The sequence below is a fragment of the Gopherus flavomarginatus genome, chromosome 6 (genome assembly GCF_025201925.1).
Source record: "Gopherus flavomarginatus isolate rGopFla2 chromosome 6, rGopFla2.mat.asm, whole genome shotgun sequence".
Lineage (NCBI taxonomy): Eukaryota > Metazoa > Chordata > Testudines > Testudinidae > Gopherus > Gopherus flavomarginatus.
Genome location: NC_066622.1, coordinates 25,773,709 through 25,799,717, shown reverse-complemented (window position 1 = coordinate 25,799,717; position 26,009 = coordinate 25,773,709). Strand labels below are relative to the sequence as shown.

General features: G+C 41.8%; 1 protein-coding gene across 2 annotated transcripts in view; it reads right to left on the bottom strand.

Annotated features, from left to right (window-relative positions):
- Nucleotides 1–26,009, bottom strand: part of ARHGEF3 (Rho guanine nucleotide exchange factor 3) — a 256,694-nt gene that overhangs the window by 184,879 nt on the left and 45,806 nt on the right. For both annotated transcript variants that reach the window (XM_050958474.1, XM_050958473.1), the window contains exon 3: nt 2,911–2,977. In XM_050958474.1, coding sequence (XP_050814431.1) covers nt 2,911–2,977 — 67 coding nt within the window. The remainder of the gene's footprint in view (nt 1–2,910; nt 2,978–26,009) is intronic.

Below are 26,009 nucleotides of genomic sequence, written 5' to 3'. Positions count from 1 at the left end.
GTTTTATAAAACCGGTTTATGTAAAATTGGAATAATCCGGTAGTGTAGACATACCCATAGCACCTGGTCAGGGAGGGATCTGCAACATCTGTGACAGCAGATGGCTGACTCCACATCCACTAAGGCTTTCCATGATTCAACAATTTCGTATCAACCAGAATTCGTAAGTTGTACTTAGACAGATTCCCCAAATTGCTACAGTCCCAAATTTAGGAACAAGTTTTATTTTATTTGGTAGAAATATTTCCACATTTTTAGTTTTATGGAGAAATTTTATTTAAGAGAACAACACTCCTCTGCAACATTTGTAACCCCATGTAACGTTGCGGTTCTGGCGGGACCCAACTGAGAGTGCCAATTCAACTGTGACGTTGCGGTTCTGGCGGGACCCATCTGAGAGTGCCAATTCAGGACCAGTTGCTCAAACAGGGCAGTCACAGCCCAAGGCTGGGGTTTTTCCACCTCTAAGGCAAACCAAACCAGCCAGACAAAAAGGACTTCTGTTTTACCCCATTAGCTAACCAAACGTCACACAAGCAATTTCCTTAGACACTCCAGTCTCCCAGTGTCATCACCAGTGCCACCCGTCCTGGGGATGAATGGTTATGAAAACCAACACCCCAGTAAAAGAAAAAGGTTCTCTCGATCCCAAAGGACCAAGCCTCAGACCCAGGTCAATATACACATCAGATCTTACCCACAAATCACGCTGTTGCCAATCCTTTAGAATCTAAATCTAAAGGTTTATTCATAAAAGGAAAAAGATAGAGATGAGAGTTAGAATTGGTTAAGTGGAATCAATTACATACAGTAATGGCAAAGTTCTTAGTTCAGGCTTGTAGCAGTGATGGAGTAAACTGCAGGTTCAAATCAAGTCTCTGGAGAACATCCCCCGCTGGGATGGGTCATTCAGTCCTTTGTGCAGAGCTTCTGTTCGTAGCAAAGTCCCTCCAGAGGTAAGAAGCAGGATTGAAGACAAAATGGAGATGAGGCCTCTGCCTTATATAGGCTTTTCCAAGTGTAAGAACACTCCTTTGTTCCTGCTGTGGAAAGTTACAGCAAAATGGAGTTTGCAGTCACATGGGCCAGTTTCTGTACACCCTGCTGAGTCACAGGGCGTAACTGCCTTCTCTCGATGGGACAATTGTGTAGGTGATGGTCCTTAATGGGCCATCAAGCAGGCTAAACAGAGCTGACACCAACTTGTCTGGGATCTTTCCCAGTAACACAACACAAGTTTGCAATACAGACAGCATACAGCCAATATTCATAACTTCAACTACCAAAATGCTACAGACATACAGACAGCATAATCATAACCAGTAATCCGTAACCTGGTCTTAGACACCTTATATGACCCCCTTTACCTAGGATTTGGTGCCACTACAGGACCTTGGTTGCAATCCATGTTTTATATGGTCCCAGTTTATATCAATAACGTCACACCCCAATATTGCAGCATCCTGTTAATGTGTCAGAGCCAAATTATGAAAATACAAAATTGGCTACAAACAAGAGTGAAACTAACTAGTTTATTTACAGTGTCCAAACTGAATATAATGCAAAAGTAAATAGATAGTATAAATAATGAAAATTGAGACTTTTATATTATATTATATACTTACTATATTACATTATTTAATTATATAAAGATCAAATACACACCTTAACCAGTCAGTATCCAGTCCCTACTTATAAAACATTTAAGCACATGCACGTCCTTCAGTGCTTTGTACAATAGGCATGAAATATGTGCTTAAATACTTTGTTGAACTGAGGTCTTAATTCATAAAATACTGTATGTAAGAGACAAATCTTTCTACCCAGCCTTCCATTAAGCTACTATAAATACACACACACACAAACGAGTCTGTCCAGGATCATCACCATAACTGTCACAAAACTGTATCTTTTTTTTGACATTTAATCAAATCACTTTAAAGCTTTTGTAGGTAAAACAATTAAATTGCATCCTTTGGAGAAAATGACTTGCTGCACGTGTGAGACCTACAGCAGACATTCGTAAACAGTTTCTGCTGCCTCAGCAAATATTAACTTTTCAGTTTAGTTTACAGTATCCTTTTTGGCTGGATTATTATGTGGGAATACCTGTGTCTGAAGGAAAAAAACCCAGGCCCCAGTTTTCCAACCAAAGATCAAGGGAAGATAAAGATTGTGACCTCCTCTCAGAGAGTGACGCAGTCTTAGATATAACTCACAAAGGAATAGATGAAATACAGGGTTTGCAGGAAAAAGAGCAGATAATTGTATGATTTGTATTTATCTTCCTAAATATTTATTGTTTTCCTCCATTTTACAAAGAAGAAACTGAGACTTGGAAGTTAAGTGACTTGCTCAGGCCAATTACTGACAGAATAACAACAGAATTTAGGATCTCCTCACTCCCAATCTTGTGCATAATCCATTAGACAATGTGTTTTTTGTTATCTTTCTCCAGCCGTACTTATCCAAAATTTACATGTGCAAATTTTCAATAAAAACCTGGCTTCGGGTGGCTTTTTTTTTTTTTTTTTAAATTCCCATGTAGTGAAAAATGCAGTTAAAAACAAATGCTGTTGCTTCAATTTCACTGAAGTTTTTGACACATGAAAATGGCCAAATTTCACAAGAAAATTCCATTAATATGAATACGTCTCTCAGCTTTAGTTGCCATAAACACCTGATCACTGACACTGCTTTAAATTAGGCAATTTGCACAAATGAAAGTTGTATTTGTGGATGCCTTTGATGGCTTGCAAACTTAAAACCTCCTCTCTATAATTACTTTACCATAAATCTAATACCAGCCCTCCTCACATTTTTGAACTGCAAAGTGAATTGTGGTGGGAGTTAGCAGCAGCGTATGGGGGGAGGGGAGAACATAAACAATAAATAAAAACCCAAACTTACCCCTCTGAAATTCCAGCCTTTGGTGGAAGGAAACAGGGAAAAGTTGTTCTGTTGTTGCCGTTTAGGCCTGAAAGATGAGACAAGGATAGCATTTACTGTTTGCATTTTTAGCCTGGGACTCTCCAGATCAATACTGGGCAAGAGAGGGAGTGGCGCGGGGAAATAGCAACATAAGTGCTAAACAGACACCTTAGATTTCCTACTGTTTTGTTTAAACTGGATATAATCCTGACAAAAATTTCTCTTTTCACTTTAGTTAGTGAACACTATTTTCATATGGTTTGAAAGCCAAAATAAAGAGGCAGCCTTACAAATCTATTGAGACATGTGGAATTGATTTTCAGCACTGACCACCCATAGCTCCCAGTGACTTCAACACTACTAAAAAAATCAGGCCAGCTGTGCCTTCTTCAGACCATGTCTAAAATTATACCAGGAAGAAGCTAAAGGCAACTTAAACTTTTGCTATCTGTTGACATACAGATCCAAAACGCATTTAAACCAGGCAACATTTACAGTTTCAGTTTATTCTGAAACTCCTCTCCTACAATACATTACAATTACATATGCAGCTATCTCTGTAAAGTAATCATCACAACCACCACTTTATACTTGTATAGTGCTTTTTATCAGCAAATCTCAAATTGCTTTACAGAGTTGGGCAAGTATTATTGAGATTTTACCAATAAGGAAACTAAAACAAACGTTAAGTCATCTGCTGAAGTGTAGAAAATCAACAAATTGGTGGCAAACTGAATCCAGGTGTTACTCACATCATTAAGAATACTGCTAGCTGCTATTTACATTTATAATTTTAAAAGTACACTCCAATATAGAGCCTGCTGTCTGGATCACTCAGTGCATTTTGGCTCTGTCTACAATACAAACAACAGTGACAGGGCACCTGTTTCAAATACTGTTGTCTTGTGTAGGGTGAGTATGACCTAATCATGTTGTGATTGACTTTTAACCTGGCTACACATGATCACCACAGGGCTTCCAACCACATCACAAATGTAAACTACTGTAACTGGGTCAGGGGACCACTAGATTCTAAACATATCTGACAGTTACATTTTTACATTTCCAGTTAGGTTTGAGGGAGGTAGATTGTTTGTTTTGGGATTATTTTGGAACACCACCGCCTTTCAATCATGAAGAACAGATTATTCAAATAAATAATCACTTACCTCTAGGAAAGTAAAGAATTTATGAATTATTTATTCAATTTATTAAAGCTCTCTCCAAACTTAAAGACACTATACATATTATACATAAAAAAAAGCACATGAACAAACTTCAGGTGTATTAATATCAACAAAAATTCCTCAAGTGCAAGCCAAATAAAGTTTTGCCCTCTAAGAATCCATAACTCCTACCAATCCACACAGATATTCTCACCAGCCCAATTTACTCTTACCCTAATGAATATATCCTGCAGGGAAAGCCTGACAGAATACACTGATGTTGCAATATGCCCTCAAAAAGTCAACAAATCCAGATTCTGCTGGACCAAGAGAAAAGAATTTCTCTTTCTAGATGTCTAATTAGCCATCATGTCCTTTTATAAAAAGGTGTGTGGGGGGTGGGTGGGGGGGTACAAGCAACAAGAACACAAAAAAAACCCCTCAAAATCAGCACAGTAGAAGGCTGCATATTAGAACTATGTCCTGTTGTGAAGGCAGGGGACTGGACTCGATGAACTTTAAAGGTCCCTTCCAGCTCTACATTTCTATGATTCTATGAACTGCCATCCGTCCAAGAGAGGAAGGTTGTTCTTGTAGTTAAGGAACTGAAAGATTTAGGAACACTTCCTGGCTCTGTCACAGAGTTCTTTCATGACCCTAGGCAAGTCACTTAATCTCTCTGTGCATTAATGTCCCCTCTCTCTAAAGTGGGATAATATTCCTTTCTGCAACCTTTTGTCTGTCCTGTCTAGAATGTGAGAGACAAAGTGGGTGAGGTAATATCTTCTATTGGACCAGCTTCTGTTGGAGAGAGAGACAAGTTTTCCAGACACACAGAGCAATTCTTCAGGTCTGGGGAAGATAGTCCCAGGGTTACAGCAAAATGCAAGGTGATCTGGCAAAACATGCACACATTATCTCCAGGATTACAATGATCAACACATCTTTCAAAATCCATGAGTCCTATACATGCCTATCATAACATGTCATGTACATCACCCAGTGCACTAAATGCTCCAGTAACAACTATCTGGGCATGGGCGGCAGGTGAACTCCCACTTTAGGGAGGCTAACCTGCCAGCCCTGCCCCTTCCACCTGAGGCCCCGCCCCTGGATAACAGGAGGAGCCCTAAGGCCCCCTCCCATGACCAGAGGAGCCCCGGCTCACTCACTCCAGCCCCCCCAGGCCAGCCCTCTCAGCCCCAGCACCGGGCCAGGCCAGGCCGCTGCCCCCACACTGGGCTAGGCTAGCCCGAGCACGGGGCCAGGCCACTTCCCCCCCACCTCCAAGTGCCAGGCTGGGCCGAGCCACTCCTGGCTGAGTGGGTGCCGCCCGCTCCCCAACTGAGCACCGAGCCGCTCCCCCCTGCCTAAGCGTGGGGCCAACCCATCTCCCACCCAAGTGCCAGGAAGAGTCAGTGTCCGCCTTCCCCCCCTTCCCCTGAGCTGGTGGCCCCAGTGTCCGACTGAGACATCTCACTCCCCCGCCTGCCACTTGCTTGCGAGGTCCCTCCTCACTCCCCCACCCCTGAGGAGAAGCAACACCGCGAGCAGCGTGGGGACTGGGACTGAGGGAGGAAGGCGGAACGCAGGTAGGTAGGTGGTGGCAGCAGGCAGTGGAGGGGGGGCGGCCCAAGCGTCCCTCTGGGTCTGCTGCACCAAGGAAGGCTTAGGCAGTGAGATTTTTTGTCTCCCGAGGATTGCGTTATATCGGGGTACAGGTGTACTTTAAAAAGTTTGTTATTTGTCTAGAAAGTGTTTCACACTCTTCTCTAGGAAGTGGCATACACAGCTGATCCCACAGTAGGAATTCAGGGTGGAAATTTGAAAACTACCAATAGATTTCAACATGACTTGTGCTACTAAATCACTTAGACCCTTCTCAAAATTCCACCCTTACACCACATTTCTACACATTTCTTCAACATTTTAATGCTACTATCCCGTAAGTTTTCCCTTTTCTCTTGCCTTCCGTATCACAAAGCCAGATCGTTAGTTTTATTTTAATTCAGTATGGGGAAAACAAAAGACACTTCGTCTTAAGCAAGTATGGCATGATTTATATAGTTAAGACAACAATTACAAGGGAAAAGAAAAACTTAACCATAAGAACAAGTCATTAATATCCATCCCTGCAATCATCACTGTAATAAGAGCTTGAAACTCTGCAATAAGTGACATAAATTTGACATGCCTATTAATCTGCTAGGGGCTCTGAACCGAAGACCATCCATTAGCGCAATTCTGATGACTCAATTTATCATTGTCAAATTGTTATCAGCCTGTAACTTTCAACTATGTTGCAAGCATCCAACACCATATGGATAACAGCCAGGAAAGTTTTTATAGAACGAACTTGATACTTAATCTATGTTTTGCCAATATTCACCCCTCCCCCTCTTCTGCACCTTTACAGGCTTACAAATCAGCACATCAGTTTGTTTTGGTTAGAATGAACCACTTTAATATACATTCATAATGGAACATCAGTTTCTTTCTTTCTCCACAATCATGCTGTTATCAGAGAGCCCTAATAGAACAGCTCAGTGAAAGAAAAGTCTTACAAAAAGGAGCTTTAAATTAACAAAGTAATGAAACATGTCAAAACACGGTTTGTTCTTCTGACACCAAAGTAATTACTAATTTTTCATGGTCTGGTACACACTGAGGGTGTAACAAAATTTTCTACAAATTGTTTTTCCTCCAATTTGTGCTCTTATAAGCAGCAGAAATCAGATGGAGGTAATTACACTGCAAGCCTATAGTTATCACCTTAAGCTTTAAGCTTCCTTAACCAACTCCCTCAAGGACTGACCCTTCCATTGTTATAGAACTGACTTCCCCGTTTTCTGTTTTAGCGTACGTCCAGACTACCTGCCGGATCGGCGGGTAGCATATCGATCTACTGGGGATCCTGTCAACTCTGGAACTCCTCTAGGGTGAGAGGCAGAAGTAGAGTCAACAGGGGAGCCGCGGCCATCGATCCCGTGCCATGAGGACAGGAGCTAAGTCGAAATAAGATACGTCGATTTCAGCTAAGCTATTCCCATAGCTAAAGTTGCATATCTTATATTGACCCCACCCCCAGTGTAGACCGAGCCCCATTTATAGTATACAATACTAGATTAATCAGCATTATGTGTCTTATTATTTCAAAAGGCTGACTGTTGTATATATAGAAACCACTTTCAGACATGCAGAAAGTCGTCAAACTCCTCTTATAGTAGAGATAAGCCTAAATCAAACCCTGGATCATAACTTTGGAGATATAAGAGAGAAAAGAGGTATCAAAATGCAAGATGAAATTTGAGTTTCACAAGTGTTGTTTTTTTTTTATAATGGGCAAACCAAACCTGAACTACAAAATGTCTAAAATGTAAAGCTGAAATCAATTTTTGCAGCTTTACCCTATTCCTAAATTACAGTGAAACAGAATGCACATCCCAGAATGCTTCAATCCATCTCCAGTCAGAAAATGCAATTCTCAAGAGCAAAGTCCTGTTTGCAGCTTTCAAACTGGGCCTTTAGTGTTCTGGAGTTACTTCTATCCTGCAGTTCCTCTATCCATCTAGTAATTTTAGCTGGAGTTTGCCTAAACAAATACTGAAGAGGCAAGAGAGTTTTAAAATCCATCTAATTAAAGTATAATGTTCTGGTCTATATTCTACAAGATAAGTCCATCAACGCCATTCATTCATGAGACCAAAAGGAAGAGCTAAACTAAAAGGTACACACAGTGGAAAATATATGATTTAAAAGAAGATAGAATGAAGCTGAAACAGATATTATAGAAAGGGTTTTCCAGGTGGCAAGAACGAGAGAGGAAGATTCTTGCATTATATGTGATGAAACTGACACCCTATGAACATCTAAAGTAGATTATGGCACGAGACAAAGGGGAAGGATACTTCAGATAGGAATTCTACCCCAACATTTCTTACAACAGAAATTCCATCTAGATTACAAAATTTAGAATACAAATTATTTGCTGGAAATGGAATTTTAAAAAAAAGATTTAAATCCAGTAGTATAGTTGAGGGTGACTCGAGTAAACTTAGTATACCCACTTCTCATTTGGGGAATAAGGATTTTAGTTTAAGTGTAGCTAACCTGCCCTCCTTTCTTATTTTATACACTACTACACCACTGTTGAAATCCAACCTCCCATAGTGTACAGTTTTTAGAGTATTAAAAACAAAGAAAATAGTTAGGATTTATAGGAAGCTCTTTAGGCAGCGTTGGGCAACCTCAAATGGTTCAGTTTGGATCAGGTAAGCATCCAGAAGTTCAGAAAAATAGAGTTTCTGACATAGTTACAGAGATAGCTACACCACTGCCTCCCTCCTTGGTCTCTCCAAGTGCATCTCCTTAGATAATAGGCCACGGGTGGCCAACCTATAGCTCCGGAGCCACATGCGGCTCTTCAGAAGTTAATATGCGGCTCCTTCAATAGGTGCTGACTCCGGGGCTGGAGCTACAGATGCCAATTTTCCAATTTGCTGGTGGGTGCTCACTTCTCAACCCCTGGTTCTGCACCAGGCCCTGCCTCCACTCCATGCCTTCCTGCCCTCTTCCTCAAGCTTGCCATGTCCTTGCTCCTTCACCCGCCCCGAGCCTCCCTTCCACATGTAGAATCATGACTGACTGCAATAGCATTCCATATATAGACCACAAATTAGTTTTGTGTTTCTTGTTACCTATTTAAAAAGACACAGCTGCTACATCTGTTTGAAGATGAAAGTGGGGCTTGCATACTGATCTACATGGATACCACGCAGATAATAGAGGAGGAGTTCAAACAATCTAAGAGTCAAGCTTCTTTGGAAAGTAAAAATTCTTTTCAAATAGCTAATCTTTGGCAAAAATAAAAGGTTGTTTCTACAGCTGTGAATATTTTAATAGCATACTGGTAAATAATAAGACGGACTGTTGAGAACATTGATGTAAAAACTATCCCCATAAATATCAATTGATGGCAACTCATCAAAAAGTGTAAAACAAAATACTTTTCATAAGAGTAAATTTATTTTTAAAATACTGATATATATTCACATTCTTGATTTAAACAAAATTTTCAAAAGGGATTTACCTGGTGAAGACAGATATACAAGAGCATTTTTAGGCATACTAATTCAACTGAAGTTTAATCTGTTGTACAATACAAGTAATAATAAATCAAAGTACTTTTGGTATTAATTTAGAAAACTGCTTCTAAGGCAAAATATCCTCTAAGTGCAATTTTCTAAACTCTACTTTTGTTTTAAATGCTTGTATGACTAACTCATGAAAAAGAACTAAGCATAATATATTTAGGAATTACATCCTTGTGTGCATTTGCGATTGTGATTTTGAAATTCACGAAAGTATTGTGGTTCTCTTCATTGCACTCTTTTGCACTCAAAGGATGGACAGTCACAGTTTGCTCTGACAACACTGACATTGCATTCCATAGGCTTTATGAAAATATGCTTATGAATGTGAATATAATGCAACTGGAATATGCTTTATGCAGAAGGTCCCTTGTAAGGTATCATTACGAAGCTTATAATCTACTGAGTGTGTTCATCCTATTTGTATGCATCTATCATTCTTGTACCTGAAGCTAGAAGTATGAAGTATAACTCTGAGGTCCTACAGTAATTATGCAAAGTGTGGGTCATTGATGGTGATTCAGAATCTTGATGGCTCCCACTGACTAAAACAATTGGTTATAAATAGTTTACAAACAGGAGGGATAGCTCAGTGGTTTCAGCATTAGGCTGCTAAACAGAGGGTTGTGAGTTCAATTCTTGAGGGGGCCATTTAGGGAACTGGTGTAAAAATCTGTCTGGCGATTAGTCCTGCTTTGAGCATGGGGTTGGACTAGATAACCTCCTGAGGTCCCTTCCAACCCTGATAGTCTATGATTTATCTGCAAGCCTTCCTGTGTGTGTGTGGGCAAGCTGTGGGTAATGAAGAATGGGGTCTGACAGGACATATGACCTGGTACTTTTCCATTTAGAAGGAGAGGTGGGGACCTAGAGACAAAAGATTCCTGCCTTTTGCCAAAGCTATAAAAGGGGGTGGAACAGAACAAAGGGGGCTGCCAGTCATGAGACAGTCCCTGTTTTCCACATATGATGTCTGCTGGAACTAACAAGGACTGTACCAGGGGAAAGGATTGGGCCCAGACTAGGAAGGAGTCTAGTCTGTGAAAGAAGCTTATTGGAACATCTCTGAGGATTAGATATTATCTGTAATCAGTTTCTTAATGTATTAGGCTTAGACTTACATGCTTTGCTTTTATTTTGCTTGGTGACTTACTTTGTTCTTTCTATTATTATTTGGAACCACTTAAATCCTACTTTTTATACTTAATAAAATCACTTTTGTTTATTAATGAACCCAGAGTAAGTGATTAATACCTGGGGGGAGTAAACAGCTGCGCATCTCTCTCTATCAGAGTTACAGAGGGCAGACAATTTATGAGTTTACCCTGTATAAGCTTTACAGGGTAAGATGGATTTATTTGGGGCTTGGATCACATTGGAAGTTGGGTGTATACGTGCTGGAATCAGCTAACCTGCAGAGCTATTTTCACTTAAAGCCTGCAGCTTTGGGGCCATGGCCCGGACCCTGGGTCTGTGTTGCAGCAGGCTAGCGTGTCTGACTCAACATGACAGGGTCCCACGCTGGCAGGGAAAATGGACTCAGAGGTAATCTCAGCACATCAGGTGACAGTCCCAAGGGGATCTCTGTGACAGAACCCATCACAAACACCTACAAACACAATTTATTTGCAGCAGGGTTTTCATAAGCCTAACAGAGCAGAATATGGCCCATAAAACTTAGGTCTCTGTCCTACAGATCCAAATTCCCTCAACTCTCATAAGAGTTAGTGTGAGTTGTGGGTACACAGCATTTCATAAGAGTCCACGCAGTATAGCAAGATTGGGTTCTATATGCTTAAAAAGACAAAATTATTCATTAAGAGTGAGAGTGGGATTTTTAGCAGCATATGCTGACATACCAAATATGAACATAACATTTTTAGACTGCAGTTCAGAAAACATTAAGCAAGAAATTAAATAGGAAAACAGCCTGAGAATCTGGATCTATGCAAATGAAAAGCTGAATCAGTGAACCAGATACAGTCAACAGTGAAACAAGACTTACACCTACTGTTGTTCCATGCTTTCTTCACAATATACTTATTTACATCAAGAATCAATGCACAGCACTGTAAAATATCCTGACTCCAGTACCAAAGAAACCACAACATCTTTTTCCATTTTTACATTTGATTAATTTACTGTAAAAATAGAGTATTTTCAAGATGTTGTCTTCTGAAGGGAACACTTTTGAAGATCAAAAGGGAGATTTAGGTTTTGATGTAAAAATCGTCAAAGTCCCCTAATTGATATTGCATTTCAGTTGGTGAAGAAATATGGGCCTGATTTAAAGTTTTAAGGCATTTTTATTCTGAAGTTTTAACTACTGAAAATTAGTGTGATCAATTACAGTTGATATAAAACACTGAAAAGCATCTGTGTGATAAATGTATATAAGCCCCTACCCAAAACTGAAATAAAGATTTCATGGTTGCTAGCCAACAGAAGTCAACTAGCCTCACTAGGTATACAGCCACAGAGGTCAAGCCTTGGTCCCAAGTGCTATCCCAGAGATTAAATTAGCAGATACAAATACTTCCGCTGATGTTGTAAAATGAGGATGGATTCAGCTCAGGAATAGTTTTTAAAGGGTCCATATTAATTTTTCTACTGAAAACGTCACTTTTGGATTTCCAAACTTTTCACCAGTAATGTTGTATTAATGTTATTGGGGATTTGTTTAGTTCTGTTTGCTTTTGGGTTTTTTAAATACTAAGAGCAGTGTCCATGGAACTGAAAAGGACTGAGAGGATTAGTAGTTTGGCTAAACAGAAACAGCCTAGAATTATTCCCATACAGTTTAAAAAATGCTGGGAGGAAACAGGGGATCAACATTTATATTAATTTGTTCAGTTGCTGTGCCATTGTGGGTTTGTGAATCAGCTTTATTTTTATGAATAGAGCAACAATTTGTTTTAGAAGTGTTGCTAATTTTTATGTTAAGATCAAATGTATGGACAACATCCTGTGTGCATGACAAAAACATCCAATGGCATTGCTTAAATGGCCACCTGTCACAAGAACACCAGAGAAAAACCTCCAGGAAAAAAGACACAACAGAATTCATTTCATTTTGTTTTCAAACAGAAATAAGCCCTCAGTAAAAACTAGTGGTCAGAAATATTTTGCAGTCCAGCCAAATAGTGTTATTATTGACGGCTTCCAGAGAAACTTCTTAAATCTTTAAGGAAATCACACAAGTTCCATCTCATCACATCCATGATAAAGAAAACAGGAGGTAGCTTTCATAGGATGTTATTTGTTTTCTGAACCCATGTCATCTGGCTTCATTTTAGATGAAACTATACATTGTCATGCTGACAGACAAAGCTGTGGTTTTCACTCTGCAGCTATTATATTATTTACTTGGAAATGTTAAATCAAGAGATCAAAATTACACAAATATTATTTGTTTTCAAGAAGGTGATCCAATATCATTTTAAAATTCCTCTACTGCTATTTTCTTGCTCCCTCATTTTGAATCTTTCTTTATTTTTCCCACATTGTATCTTCCATTTGGGATATGAAAGGCTGCAAGATAGATTTGTATGAAACACCGGATAAGACTGTTTCAACATTTAAACTTCAATCACCTTATTTGAAGTTTTCACAAGTACTGTAATGTATAAGACATTTTTTGTCAATCTTTCAAAGGATACTCTATGCTACTTTTTTATAGCTGGTAGTTAGAGACATGGCATTACATGAGTCAGTCAAGGAAGGAGACTTGCTTTGATAAAATGTAATCAATTAAAAGCAGACTGTTGCTTTCAAAATATTTTTCACTGAGAAAGATTATTGTTGCATAAAAGAATATTTTTATAGCTAGCATGACTATAACATGTCATACTTCTTTGCAAACAAAGAAAGACAGTCTAATTCTAGGAAAGTTACAAGTCTATCAGCACTGAGAACTAAAAAACTAATTTTCCAAGTGACTGTGGCCTTGCCAATAATCTTTAACTGTGATGTGTGGCAATCACCTGCTAAGAAAGTGAAATATATCTTCATAATTCAGTGTCTAAACTAGCCCTCCGTTCAGACTTTCCAGAGCCAGGAATTGTAGAAACTATGCCAAATTCCATTTAGCTGATTTGTAGATTATCATCCAATAATAGGCATTTAGAATCTTACTAAGTACTTGATGTGTAAGGTGCTGAGCACATGCCTAAGTACATGAGCAATAAAATGAGGCGAAGAGTATTAAGTGCTAGAGCTGGTTGGAATATTTCAACTAATGTTTTCTCATTGGCAAATGCAGATGCATTGAAACCAAGTCTTTCCAGTGAAAAGTTTCTGTTCTGACAAATTATTGAATTTGAAAAGGTTTGGGAGAAAAAAGTTTCAAATTTATCAACATGAATTTTTTTGACATTTTCTAAACAAAAATCTCTGTTCTGGTTCAGAACGGCTTTTTGATTCAAAATGTAGCTAATTATAGTAAAAAAAATCAAAATGGTTGAAATTCAAACAAAATGTTTCAACTGACCTTTAATTAATTTTTTTCCCCCTCAAGATTTCAACATTTTGGCCTGATTCAGGAAAGGAAAAAATTTCAAAATCTCGAAAATTTTCACAGGACAGGAAAACTGTTTCCAACCTAGCTCTGTTAAGGACCTTACCAAATCAAACCCTAAACGTAATTCACTTAATATATCAATTTGATCTCTGTACCAAAATCAAGAGGATGAGAGGTCAATGTTTTATTCATTTGGCCTCTCAGCATCACTAGATACAAATAAACTGTGCTATACTTAAAGAATTAAAGAAATCCTCACAGCTGAAACATCTTTAAACAGACATTCCCAGTACCTAAGTACGTCAAACAACAAATGCTTTTCTCTGATAAGCAACCAGTATGTTAGATTTTGTTTCAAACTCAGTTTTGAAACATTTCATTCATATCATGTGCTACAAATAGAACTATACATTATTAATTTATCAAAAATTAAGACATTGAATCAAAGTTTGAAATAGTGTTTACTATATAAATGAATTGAATTCATAAGTGTGCAACGATATAACACTTAGATTTACCAGGAGAGTTGACAGGCAAATCTTTCCTTACACTTGGATCATTGGGCAGTCTGTTTGTTCCAAGAAGTCAAATTAAATGTAAATATTGAGCTGAATTCATTCCTCATTTACATTGTGCAATATCAGTGAAGTTGTACAGGTGTAAGTGAGGGCAGATACTGATGCAAGGGATTTAGAAACCCTGTTTTCCACTACATTTAATAATGTTGTGACCTTCCTGTTATCTACATTTGATCTTGATGTACTACATCTTTAAAAAGAATGTGGAGTACTTGTGGCACCTAGGAGACTAACAAATTTATTTGAGTATCAGAGGGGCAGCCGTGTTAGTCTGGATCTGTAAAAGTAGCAAAGAATCCTGTGGCACCTTATAGACCAACAGACGTTTTGGAGCATGAGCTTTCGCAGATCCAACGAAGTGGGTATTCACCCACAAAAGCTCATGCTCCAAAACATCTCTTAGTCTACAAGGTGCCACAGGATTCTTTGCAAATTTATTTGAGCATAAGCTTTGTTAGTCTCTAGGGTGCCATAAATACTCCTCATTTGTTTTTGCTTTTTGATACAGACTAACATGGCTACCACTCTGATACATCTTTAAAGCGACTTGACGGTATTTTTTTAGTACTGAATTTTTCATGCCCCATTTTTTATAATAACTTGGGATTCTGTCTTGCAGTCCACATGCAGACAAAACTTCCAGTGACTAACAAATCAAGCTGTAAAATACATTCAAGTTAAAACAAAAATCTATGTCCATGTGGTAAACATTGGATTGTTTTCCTCTTTGTTTATATTACTTCAACTTCCATTCAGAATAAAGCGACTACACGAACAAAAGCCTGTTTAAATGTGCAACACACTGGCTTTAACAATATTTTCAATATATACAATATTGTTTGATACCAGAAAATCTCTGCTTGCGCCCATTGTTGACTGATGTCATCACAGCTCCAGGAATGGTACTGGTTAATTTAAGCCTGCTGAATCAACACAGAATGATGAAAATAGATTTTATGAGCCACTTAAGAGTAAGCCACCAGAATTAATGAATACTGATCCCTGCCATGTGACTTTTGTAATCATAGTCTGTCATGTGACTGGGTCAGCAAATAAAGATCAGCTTCTTAAATACCCTTATTACAGAAGAATAGCGTTATCTATTAAATTATAATTTTGAATGTCCATTTACTTATTTATACATACATCCTATATATTTAGCATCTGAATGTTTCTTTCAAAATTATAACATCTTTAATAAAATTTTAGGCCTGAACAGTTTGATAATCTCTCTGAATCCACATAGGTAATAGGAAAGACTTTCATATAGTATGTATTCTGTAACCAAATATTGCTTTAATAAGAGCATTTAGATCTTTATCAGGAGAATGACCATGTTGCCGAGTAAATAAGTAATTTTTGTCTATTTACATCGTTATCTCTGAAGGGATATTTTCAATAATTTAAACTGAGATTAGCACAATGTTTTCAGTAATTTGTCATCGTTCACAGCTGGGCGCCTGTGGGAACATTTCTTGCATCAGTGTTACCATAGCAATTACTATAGAAACCTCTGAATGCAGTGGAGTAAAACCTGATGAAACTATAGCTCCCATGAAAGCTCCATTCAGAATATCAGTTCAGGACAGAAAACATTCAGTTCCAAGGGGGTTAACGTTAGGGAGGGAGAGGAATTATTTAAGTTTAGTACTAATGTAGGCACGAGGACGAATGGGTATAAACTGGATATTAGGAAGTTTAGACTTGAAATTAGACGAAGGTTTCTGACCATTAGGGGAGTGAAGTTCTGGAATAGCCTTCCGAGGGAAGTAGTAGGGGCAAAAGACTTTCCTGGCTTTAAGACAAAGCTTGATAAGTATATGGAGGGGATGTTATGATAGGATCGTTAATTTGGGCAATTGATCTTGAATTACCACCAGGCAGGTCTGCTCAATGGTCTGTGGGGAGATGTTGGATGCGATGGGTACTGAGTTGCTGCAGAGAATTCCTTCTTGGGTGCTAGCTGGTGACTCTTGCCCACATGCTCAGGGTTTAGCTGATCGCCATATTTGGGGTCGGGAAGGAATTTTCCTCCAGGGCGGATTGGCAGGTGCCCTGGAGGTTTTTCGCCTTCCCCTGCAGCGTGGGGCACGGGTCACTTGCTGGTGGTTTCCCTGCAGCTTGAGGTCTTCAAACCATTTTTGAGGATTTCAATAACTCGGTCCTGGGATAGGGGTTGTTATAAAATTGGATGGGTGGGGTTCTGTGGCCTGCCTTGTGCAGGAGGTCAGACTAGATGATCAGATTGGTCCCTTCTGACCTATGAGTCTATGAGTTACCTAACCTTCACCATTACCAAGTTGTGTTTTACAAGCTCTTCTATATAAATTTCCCAGTTACGTTACAGCCTATTATATTTATTTCATACTAACATCAACTCTAAAAAGCATGTAAGAATACATTGCTAACAAGAATTTAGTTAAGACTATATTGCAGTGTATTCACAAAATAATACTGCATTAACACTAGTGATGGCACTAAAATACACACTTTGGATCAGGGACAAAACAGTTTGAGTTTGGAGGTGTGAGGTTGGATTCTGGCTCTTGAAACAGTCTCAGATCATTTTAAACTTTTAAAACAAGTTTAATAAACTGCACTGCAAAAATGGGAAATGCCATACTGGATCAGACCAAGCGATCATCTAGGACAGAGGTGGGCAAACTATGGCCCGTGAGCCATTTTAAGCCAGCCCACGAGCGCCGCTGGGGAGTGGGATCTGGGACTCAGCCCCGCACTGGTGCTCTAGCTGAGGTGCTAGGGCTGGGGCCACACCACGCGGCTCAGCCCCACTCCAGCTAGGGCGCAGGGTCGGGGACCGCACCACGCTGCTCCCGGAAGCCACAGCATGGCCCCTCTCCAGGCTCCTTTGTACTCCAATGGCCACCTCCGGCACTCCAAGGGGAGCTGAAAGGGTGGTGCCTGCAGATGAGGCAGCGTGCAGAGTCATCTGGCCACGTCTCCACGTAGGAGCCGGAGAAGGGAAATGCCACTGCTTCCGGGAACCACTTGAGGTAAGTGCTGCTCGGAGCCTGCACACCCAAGCCTCTCCCCACGCCCCAACCCCCCTGCACCAACCCTGATCCCCCTCCCGCTCTCCAAATCCCTCGATCCCAGCCCAGAGCACCCTCCTGCACCCAAACCTCTCATCCTCAGTCCCACGTAAGAGCCCACATCCCCAGATGGAATCTGCACCCCTTCCTGCACTCCAACCCCAATTTTGTGAGCATTCATGGCCCGCCATACAATTTCTATTCCCCGATGTGGCCCTCAGGCCAAAAAGTTTGCCTGATCTAGGAGATGAAATATTTGTTAAAAGTGGCCAGTAACAGATGCTTCAAGAGAATGCGGTGCACTTACCCCCATAACAAACAACTATGGATTGACTGCCCAATGACGAAGTTTTCTTACCTCTATCATTTAGAGGTTGGCCTGTGCCCTGAAGCATGAAGATTAATATTCTCTATATTATATCTTATTGATGTTAAGTCTTGTTATCCATGTAAACATTTCACTCTTTTGGAAACCTACTAAAACTTTTGGCCTAAATGATACTTCGGAGCAGTGAATTCCACAGGTTAATTATGCGCTACATGAAAACAAGTTTTCTTTTATCAGTTTCAAATTCTTTCCTGTAGATAAGAAGTCTAGCTTAATCTTTTATTTAACTCTGCAAAGTCATAATACTGTTTATTAGTGTGTGTTTCTTTTCTAGGACAGACTATTTTTGTAATTCTTCTTTAAAAAACATAGAATGCATTTACGCCATTCAGCCTTAACACAGGAGCACATAGGTGCCCATCACGTTTTTACATTCCCTTCACTGTAAATTAAATATTTTCCCACAAAGATCAGTTGTACAATAGCGTCTCCACATTTTATTGCCAATCTATTTTTAGTGCACACTACTGGTTCAAAAGACTTCATGTACAACCATTTGACAATCAAAGTAAAGTACTGTAGGTTCTCGATCACCAAAAGGAAATATTTTTTTCTTAGCAATTAAATCACAAAGCAATACTATGACATTTGGAGACGTCATCATACAATGGACTCAATTATTTAGTATGCAGTATCTTATTGTCTTCAATACTTTTATATCAAAGTGATTGATTCTAATAAGCTCTAAATTTGTGAATTAGTTCTTAATTGTGAATTTCACTCACAGCCATATCATAAACCCCTCACTTATACACATGAACACCTAAAAGAGTAACCTATGATACTGTGAGATTTTAAAAGGACAATATTGTTATGGCAGGAGTCACCAGGTGATGTTGTTACACTACCAGAGAAGCAGATCACATCATGGAATCGGACACACAAATACTCAGAAAACCTGCTTCAGTACAGAAACAAAATCCTCTGATCGCACACACCTAGTTATCACCTATCACCCCACATTGGAATCCATACGGGATATCATCAAACAACTACAATCCATGCTCTGTGGGGACTCTATCCTGAAATAAGTTTTTCCTGACCTCCCACTTCTGGCCTCCAAACAACGCCTCAACCTCTCCAAGCTCGTCATCAGAAACAAGCTTCCCACAGAACAGAACACACCAACTCAAAGCAGCACCAGACGTTGCCAGAATGACAGGGCTGTCCTTACCCATATGCACACTACGCAGCTACATGTTGCTCCAGTGGCCAGCTCAATCCCCTGGCCAGCTGAGCCAGCCAGAAAAGCTGCCCCTGCCCCTGCTCTGCCTCTTCCCCAAAACCCCTGCTCCACCCAGCCTCTTCCCACCCCCACTCCACCCCCTCCCCTGAGCTACATCCAGGGGGACTACAGCAGGGGTCAGGCAAGCCCTGCACTCACCAGGCAGCGGGAAGTAGAGCAACCTGGCCCCAGCCCACTACGCGCTGCCGGTGAGTGCTCTCTATCATAAGTATGCCAAATATTATTACTGGTTTTCAATCTAACAGCCATTTTCAGGCTATTTACCACTAATGTATGATACATGCCCAAACCATACGCAATTTGGCACTGTATTTGATTGTATTCATGTGAAAGGAGCCCATGACTTGTAGAAACTTAGTAACTGATTCACTCAGACGCGTGGAAACTATCAGACTATGCCAGTTAAAGTTGTTTTCTATTTGTGTCACAGCATGTTAGCAACTACACAGTGCTTTATTCCGCATTTGTCAGGTTTACACTAATCCTATCACATTTGAAGTCATCCTTCTTCCTCTGAAGTGTTTCCTATGGCCTGCCTTTAAATTAGCTATGTTTTTGAATATGTCTTCAATCTGTTTTTTCACATGCCCCATGCAGAAGACTCAGACTCTGGTATCAAAAAGAGGCTTTATTAAAGATTAGGGTTTGGGAGGAGAAAAGCAGAATGCTGGGATGAAAAATGTTAGAGTGGAAATTTAATTCAAGAGCTAGTCGAACAAGAGTCAGTTGACAAATTTGCTAATTACAAAAACAAGAGAGCAGTTTATCTCTGTCTGAATACAGAAATATCTAGGACCTGAACATGAAAAGACAATGCTGCGGCTTGCTTTGGCTGTTAAAGCAGGGGTCATGAAGAAATAAAGCAAGAGAGATGTGATCTTGGCCAAGGATGATGGAAAATTACAATTTACAGCTATCTCTGTGGTCTTTCATATAATTGATAGCAGCCGCCATCAGAGCAACAGAAACATTATTGTATGTGTATATCTTTATATGCTATGGAGCAGTATTGGTCTGACTTATCTTGAAAGCACAAATTGTTCTAGGGATTTTTTTATTTTTATTTTTATTGTGAATATGTACATGAAGCCAAATGCTGGCATTTTCCCATCACTTATCCTGTGTCCTCGGGTTAATAAAAAAACAGTTGCCTACCTTTTCGTAACTGTTGTTCTTCAAGATGTGTTGCTCATGTCCATTCCATTCTAGGTGTGCATGCTCACATGCGTGGTTAGAGATTTTTGCCTTAGCGGTATCCATAGGGTCAGCAGTGGCACCCGCTTGAGTGCCACACCCATGTGTCAATATATCAGGTGCTGCCGATTCTATGCCCTCTCAGTTCCTTCTTGCCAGCCACTCCGACAGAGGAGCAAGCAGGTAATGGAATGGACATGAGCAACACATCTCAAAGAAAAATTGTTATGAAAAGGAAGGTAACTGCTTTTTCTTCGAGTGCTTGCTCATGTTGATTCCATTCTAAGTGACTCACAAGCAATGTCAATGGAGGTGGGCTCGGAGTTCACGGTCTTGCAGTGTGCAGCACTGCTCTGCTGAAGCCAGCATCATCCTCGGCCTCCTGGGTAAGTGCATAATGAGATGAAAATGTGTGGACAGATGACCAGATAGCAGCTCTACAGATTTCTTGGATCGGCACCTGACCCAGGAAAGCTGATGATGATGCTTGCATGCTAGCAAGTGTGCTTTGACTATTGCCAGTGGAGGCACTTTCATCAGCTTATAGCAGTAGCAGATGCACACCATGATCCAGGACAAAATCCTGTGAGCAGACACTGGACGACTCTTCATCCTGTCTGCCACCGCAATGAACAGCTGTGCTGACTTGAGAAAGAGCTTTATCCCATCGATATAGAAGGCCAGTGCTCTCCTGATGTCCAGGACATGCAACCTGCGTTCCTCTTCTGATTTATGAGGCTTTGGGAAGAAGACAGGTAAGTATATGTCTTGCCTGGTATGAAACTCGGAAACTACCTTGGGCAAGAACACCCGGTGTGCCACAGCTGGACCATATCCTTGTAGGATACTGTATATGGACACTCTGAAATAATCACCCTAATCTCAGACACCCTGTGGCAGATGTTACAGCAACCAGGAACAAAAATGTTCCAGAAGAGAAGGAGAAGAGACCAAGAGGGAGGCCCCATGAGCCTTGACAGCACGTGATTCAAGTCCCAGGGAGGGACAGGGTCCCAGAAGTAAGGGTAGAGATGCTCCAGACCTTTCAAAAATCGCACCATCATGTCATGAGCGAAGATTGGCCTGCCTTGGAATGGAGGGTAGAAAGCCAAAACAGCAATCAGGTGGACCCTGATCGATGATAGGGACAAACCCTGGAGCTTGAGATGCAGAAGACAATCCAGGATCACTTGCAGCGAGGCCTGCAAGGCTCGGATACCTTGTTCTGAAGCCAAGCACATGAACCTCTTCCACTCAGCCATGCAAGTTGCTCTAGTGGAGGGCTTTCTGCTACCCAACAACAAGAACTGCTGAACCCGGGCTGAGCATTCCCACTCTTCTGCATTCAGCCATACAGTAGCCATGCTGCCAAGTGCAATGCCGCCAGGTTCAGGTGCTGAAGACTGCCGTAGTTCTGGGACAGCAGGTCCAGCAAAAGAGGTAGCTGCAGCAGAGTGGCTACCCAAAGATCCAGCAGCGTGATGAATCAGTGCTGGCGAGGCCACATAGGGGCTATTAGGGTAACCTTTGCCCTGTCCTGTTTGATCTTCATGAGGACTCTGTGGATCAATGATGCTGGCAGAAAGGTGTACAACATGGCCCTCAACCACAAGAGCAGAAAAGCATGTGACAAGGAACCCCTGTCCATCCACTGGAGTGAACAGAACACGTGGCATTTCCTGTTCTGACAAGATGCGAATAAGTCCACCTGGGGAGTCCCCCACTTCTGGAAGATAATACCAACCACCTCCAAATGGAGTGACCATCCTTGGCAAGACGAGAAAGTCCTGCTAAGGTGATCCACCAAGACATTCCTGTTCCAGGCATGTGCATGGCTACCAGATGAATGGCCTGCCACATGCAAAAATCCCAAAGGTGGAGAGCTTCTTGACAAAGGGCCTAAGACCTGGCACTGCCCTGCCTATTGATGCAATACATCATGGCGGTATTGTCCATCAGGACCTGGACCACCTTGCCCTTCAGGTGGGTCAAGAAAGCCTGGCAGGCCAAGTGATCCACTCTGAGCTCCCTGACATTGATGTGGAGGGCCAGATCATCCTGCAAACACCAGTCCTGGGTGCTGAGCTCGCCCAGGTGTGCTCCCCAACCCAGGTCTGAAGCATCGGAGACCAGGGTCAGCAACGGGGTTGGGTTTGCCAAGGGGACTCCCTCCAAACACCAACCAATCCACGGACAACCTGACTAACTGGTCTAACTTGTGCCTGTTGGAGATGTAGACTGATGCCAGCCATGATATCAGAGGCTGGAGATGGAGATGGAGCTGAGCATGGCTGACTACGTATGTACACGCGGCCATGTAGCCCAACAGCCATAAGCAGGTCTGAGCCGTGGTGAGAGGCTGGTTCTTTCCATGGGAGATCAGGTCCAATCTGGCCTAAAAACGCACTTCCGAAAGGAAGGGTCTGGCTCGCATGGAGTCGAGAACCACCCCAATGAACTCTATTTGCTGGACCAGGGTTAAGGTGGATTTTTTCACATTTATTAACAGGCCCAGGTCGTAGCAGGTGGAACACACCAGATCAAGGCTCCTCTGCACTTGTTCCCGAAACTTGCCCTTGATGATCCAGTCATCGAGATATGAGAAGACCTGGAACCCTTGACATCTCAAGTAAGCAGCCTCTGGCATCATACATTTTGTGAAAATCTTCGGGGGCAATGAGAGGCCAAAAGGCAGCACCAGGAACTGAAAATGGTGTCCACTCACTATGAAACGGAGGAAATGTCTGTGACCTTGGCATATGGAAATAAGCATCGTTCAACTCAAGGGCAGCACACCAGCCTCCCGGATCCAGGGAGGGGATGAAAGAGGTCAGGGAGACCATGCAAAACTTTAACTTTCTGAAAGACTTGTTGAGGCAACACAGGTCCAGAATGGGTCTGAGGCCCCCTTTTGCTTTCAGGATTAGGAAATAGCAGGAATAGAACCCTTTTCTCTTCATGTCCCAAGGGACCTCCTCTACCATCCCCAGGTGTAGAAGGCTCTTGACCTCTTGGATGAGGAGTTGCTCTTGAGAAGGGTCCCTGAACAGGGACAGGGAAGAGTAAAGGTGGGAGGGAGGGGCTGCCGAAAAACATGGGGTATAATCCCAGGATACTATGTCCAGCACCCAGCGGTCCGAGGTGACCTGCGACCAGGCCAAACAGTAGGGATGAAGACGGTCAAGGAAAAAACAAGGTGGATCGGGGGAATTGACTGGAGCATCGCTCTTGAGCACACCTTCAAAAAGAGCATTTCTGGCCCCGGGATGCTTCGCCTGGCTGGGCTGCATAGGTGAGCGGGAGGAGGAAGGGTGGTAATGACTAAAGCTGGTGTCTCTAGCCCTTCTCCTTGCAGGCCTTTGACGAGGCTGCCAAGGCATTGGCAGCGGGGGCGGCCAGAACTGCTTCCGTGCAGACTGCAGCATATGCATGCCCAGCGAGTGAAGAGTGGCCCAAGTGTCCTTTAACCCATGTAGCCTTGCATCTGCCTGCTCCGAAAATAGACTGTTCCCATCGAATGGGAGGTCGTAGATCGAAGTCTGCATCTCTTGGGACAGGCCCAGCGGTCTGAAGCCAGGAGCTGCGCCTCATGACCACCACCGATGTGACAACACTGGCCATGAGTCCACCACATCCCATGCCATCTAAAGAGAGCACCTTGCTGCCGCGGTGCCCTACTCCACAAGGGGGCCAAATTCCTAGGTCAGACCCTGAGGGAGGGACTCCTTGAACTTACAGCAGGGAATACCATAAGTTAAAGCTGTACCTGCCCAAGAAGGTCTGAGGGTTCGCCACCAGAAATTGCAGGCTGGCTGCTGAATAAATTTTTGTCCAAAAAAGGTCCAGTCTTTTGGCCTCTTTATTTTTGGGAGCTGAACTAGTGTGCCCCTGCTTGTCCTTTTCGTCAGTCACAGAAACAACCACTGAGTCCAGAGGTGGATGAGTAAAAAGATACTCAAATCCATATTCTCAGGTACAACCATGGAGAGCCAGACATCGTGGATGGGCCATTAAGGGGAATCCACACTACAAAGGCCTACCCCAGGAACTGTATACAATGGAAACCTCTCAGAAATAGCATGTAAACAATGGAGACTGCTTGACTCATGGCACAGCAAAAGGATCTTTCCAAGCTGAAAAAGCTAGAAAAGGGGGAAGTGACATCATCACTTGGCCTCACTCCCTGCACAACTCAACATCTGGAAGCACATATGGAGAACAAAGACTGAACTGGGGAGGTGGTCCCAGGCCGATGGGAATTTTCAGCCTGTGTATGGAAGATCTGTGAGTTTTCTGTATTGTCTGTCAGGGTGAGACACTGCTTGATTCAACTCCTGTCTTATTTATAGAATTCAGATTGCAATTTTACATTTATTTTTTAGGTGATCAACTTTGATCTGTTCTCTTACAACTTATAATCACTTTATCCTTCTGTAGATAATAAATCTGTTATATATTTTACCTAAAACAGTGTGTTTGAAGTTCAAAGGAAATCTGCTCAGGAACAAGGGCTGGTGCACGTCCTCTCCAGATTGTGGCAGGGGCTTACTGGGTAATAAACTTATACTGTTCAGCCTTCTGACCAGGGCAAGATGGTACAGCTCTGAGGTCCTAGGTTGGGGAGCTGGGGGGAACTGGCTGGAGTCTCTCTATTGTTAGTTCATGAGTGGCTAGAAGAAGCATTCATGTAACTCAGCTGGGTGTGTCCCTGCCTGTGGATGGCTGTGTAAATGCAGAACCTGGAGAGGATTGCAGCTTCTCACAGCATCACAATGTGAGAGGGAGCCCAGGTTGGTATGCCAGAGGGCTCAGCGGTATCCCAGAGGGCTCAGCGGTATCCCAGTTCCAAGTTGCATCCTGGGGGACCAGTCACAGTTGGTCTAGTAAAAGATGTTACTGTTACCTCACCCACTTGTCTCTCAAAATTTATGGATTAAATTACCACCGAAGCCGTTTATTGTAAGTATGCTTGACACCATGTACACTATTCTTATTATGCGTGATTAGAAAATGGAAAAAAGCCATAATACAAAATAAAATATGAGTGGCAGAACACTTTATGGAACAGCTCGAAGCAAAGAACTTTCCACGTTACAGCAGATTGGGAATGCATGGCTCACCATATACAGCACCTGAAATTCTAGATGTTCATCTTTTAGATAAATGAAGTAATGTTTAATCATTCAAAGAAAATTATGGTTTCCTACACAAGTTAGTACGCATCTCCTCAGGACAACTCACGCACTTTGATCTATTTTGGCCATTAGGGAGCTGTGATGACATATGCTATAAGCATCGAGATTGAAATATGCAATTAATCTGTATCCTAAATGTGATTTATGTGCTTGACTTCTAAAAACGGTATTATTAGACTGACAAAAAGGGATCAGACTGTTTTAACAACCTCAGCTAGAGAGAAGATTTCTCAGCAGATCTGCACTTTCATGTCTATATGATGATTGCTGGGTAGATTTCAGTCACCCTCGCATGGAAGTGAAGTGAAATATGGCACACTAGTGACATAGGTGCAGGAAGCCATGTGACCCAGAAGTCTAAGGTGTTCTTTTACAGAGGTCTGTGGGTTTGCATGCAGATGGCTGATGAGTAAGGGATGATTCTGTCATGGATTCTGTGACTTTCTGGGACCTCCATGACTTCTTCCACAGGGCAGAGCTGAGGCACTTGTCAGCTCCAGGACCCCTAGAGCAGAAGCCTCCAGTCAGTCCCCAGGGCCACAGTGCTTGCCCCTAGGGCCATGGCCAGCCATCAAAGCAGCAGCGCAAA